The following is a 2,735-nucleotide window of genomic DNA, read 5'->3' on the forward strand; positions in this document are numbered from 1 at the left end:
TTTTCTGTACAGAAAATTGTCAGTTTTGCTTTTAGTTCAAGTTTTATTTCTGTGGAAAACACATTGACGAGCATAGATGAATTTGTCATGGCTCTTGTTGCATAGTTAGAAAGCTCAAAATATTGTGATAGTTATGGGACATTGTCTGTTTTTTGCAATAAATTATTTATTGCAATACAACCAATAATATAAAAAAGTAGGGTTAAGTGTCATAAACAGTCAACAGAAGAAAAAAGACCTAGGTAAGTAAGTACTTTATTTATTGTTTTTAATGTGTAATCTTTACTTATAATTATAAAAGTAACTAAAGTGTAAAAATAGGAAACTTTTCAGGTTAGTTAATGATAGATTAGTTATAATAAATAACATAATAAAACTTTTTCATGAGTAGCTCATGCATAATGTAATTTGATGGTGTAATGTGAGCTGCATGTCCATCAAGTGATCTACAACTTATAATGGCATGAATAGTAGTTAGATAGGGTTCATAGTGTGATAAAACAATAAAATTTAAGTATAAATATATGTATACCATTATGGTTTTAAAGCTATTTAGGATAAACAAATGTAGTTAATGTTACAATTTGAAGTCATACTAGAAAGAAAAAAAGGATAATTTATATTTATTTTGATTTTTGTTATTAGGTTGTTACAAGAAAGTTGAAATTGACCAACTTTCTATAGACTCATAATATAGTTCGGATATAAAAAATAACATATAGTATAAAGTTTTACTGGAAAAGAAACATTTTTATTTTGTATATTAGAGGTTTTAGAGATTACTCAAATGAAATTGAGATTTTTGAGACAAAGAAGTATTTTTAAAAATCACTTTGCACTTGGTCTAGTAAAAAAAAATGCTATTTTATATTCACAGACAAATCTTCAGCAAAAATACTTCATTCAAAAGTCTGATTTGTTGTATATAAAAGACTTGTAATGTTTACTAAAAGCCTGCCAAATTTTATGAAGATGCACATAATGTATTAAAAGTTATAGTATGAAACTATATTGAGTGCAAAATGGTTACAAGGTTGGTTGAATCGACCGACCTCATAGCGACAGAGTTAAGGTAAATATCTGGAATTCATCTTGATACATGTGACCTTGGTGCTCTTTGCATCCTATTTCTAAGGAATGTGACATTTGTCCTATGTATTTATTTATTTATTTCCATATTCACATAGGATACTGTTTATGACTCTTGTTCTTTCAATAAGGATTCATTTGGGTTATGTAATAAGGTGTTAATTTTATGTGAAGTGGAGATTTGAATACAGTTTTTACATCAATGCTCCAGTTATTAAATAAGCTAGTAATTTTGTTAGCAATTTCTGATACAAAAGGGAATGAAACAAATTTGTTATGTTTTAGGTTGTTGATAACTGCAAGGTTCAAGTTAACACTATTTTCTACTGTTTTGAAGTTTGATATGAGCCCTATCTATGATAGTGCTATATTCATTAAGTAGTTGAATTCAACTAGTAAGTTTTCTTTGTGAGTATAAACTTAATATATCATCAGCATGAAATAGGTTATAAAATACTTTGAGATGGAATTCTTCTCTTACACCAATTTGAAACTTAAAAAAGAATGCCATTACTTAAAAACTATAGAAATCATCAAAGCAAACGATGTCTCACTACACAGTGACAATGACCCCAGCAACATCAGCCATATTTTGCAAGGTCTGTTCACTGCTCATACACTTGGTCAGACTTTACCTTTACCTATATCTTGTCACCTGCTGACATCATTTCTGTCACATTTAATCCCTGTGTCTGTTGTCTTTGTAACTAGATATATATATATATACATATATATATATATATATATTATGTATGTATATATAAATCTTGTACTTCGTAGTACAGATCATACCTGAAGAAGCCAGACCAGTGTTCTGTCAAAGTATGTAGTATGGTCCACCATCAATAAAAGTTTTCCTTATGTTTATAAATTGTTCTTTGCCTTCCTATTATTATGTCGATTGACAAGGCTTTTATTTATTTTGTTATTTAAAAACTTTATAATCCTAAAGCTATTCATGGAGAAGATAAATTTAATTTAATCTTTATTTAGATGGTGCCTCATTTCTTTTTGACAAAATAGTTTTTCCTGTCTCAGGCCCAGAAGAAGACCAAATTACGTTTATCCACAAAGCACAAGATGGGAAAAGATGACCATCGAAGGGAGAAAGATAAAATCTTTGGTCAGTACGAAGGAGAATCCATGAGACAGTGCTATGGACCCGGTTGTACAAACCTAGCCCGCTCTTGCTCCAAATATTGCAGCGATGAATGTGGTCTAAAGCTAGCCACAAAGTGAGCTCACATCTTTACATTAATATGTGTCCACTTACTGTACTTAATAGGAGCTTCCTCTATTAGTTTATACTGTTTCAAAACAATTAGAAGACTTGAAAAACAATGAAACCCTTGCATTTTCAATGAATAAATCTCTGTCAGAGACAAAACGAGAAACGATGCAATGGGATGTAAATGTAGATACAAGTTGAAAAATTGAAAGTCAGTCTGATTGGCTGGGTGTGGACTAAAGTCGTATATTAGATCTGTGTCATGGCAAGAAGCTTAGAAAAAACAATTTATTGATTATATGTTTTAAGTATTTATCTTTATTTTATTGTTATTCAATTGAAACAAATATGAAACAGCTCAGAATTAAAGGTTATCTTTTGACATGAAAAACCATTTATAAAAAAAAGGAAGATTGTT

At 29.6% G+C, this 2,735-nt stretch overlaps 1 protein-coding gene across 1 annotated transcript in view; it reads left to right on the plus strand.

Moving 5' to 3' along the window:
* LOC106473029 (CXXC-type zinc finger protein 1-like) overlaps positions 1-2,324 on the plus strand; it is a gene marked incomplete at its 3' end in the record, with an annotated part of 59,075 nt that extends 56,751 nt beyond the window's left edge. The window contains exon 8 of the mRNA XM_013933705.2: positions 2,128-2,324. Coding sequence (XP_013789159.2) covers positions 2,128-2,324 — 197 coding nt within the window. The remainder of the gene's footprint in view (positions 1-2,127) is intronic.
* Between the last annotated feature and the right edge of the window lie 411 nt (positions 2,325-2,735).

Source organism: Limulus polyphemus, unplaced genomic scaffold (assembly GCF_000517525.1).
Source record: "Limulus polyphemus unplaced genomic scaffold, Limulus_polyphemus-2.1.2 Scaffold5822, whole genome shotgun sequence".
Classification (NCBI taxonomy): domain Eukaryota; kingdom Metazoa; phylum Arthropoda; class Merostomata; order Xiphosura; family Limulidae; genus Limulus; species Limulus polyphemus.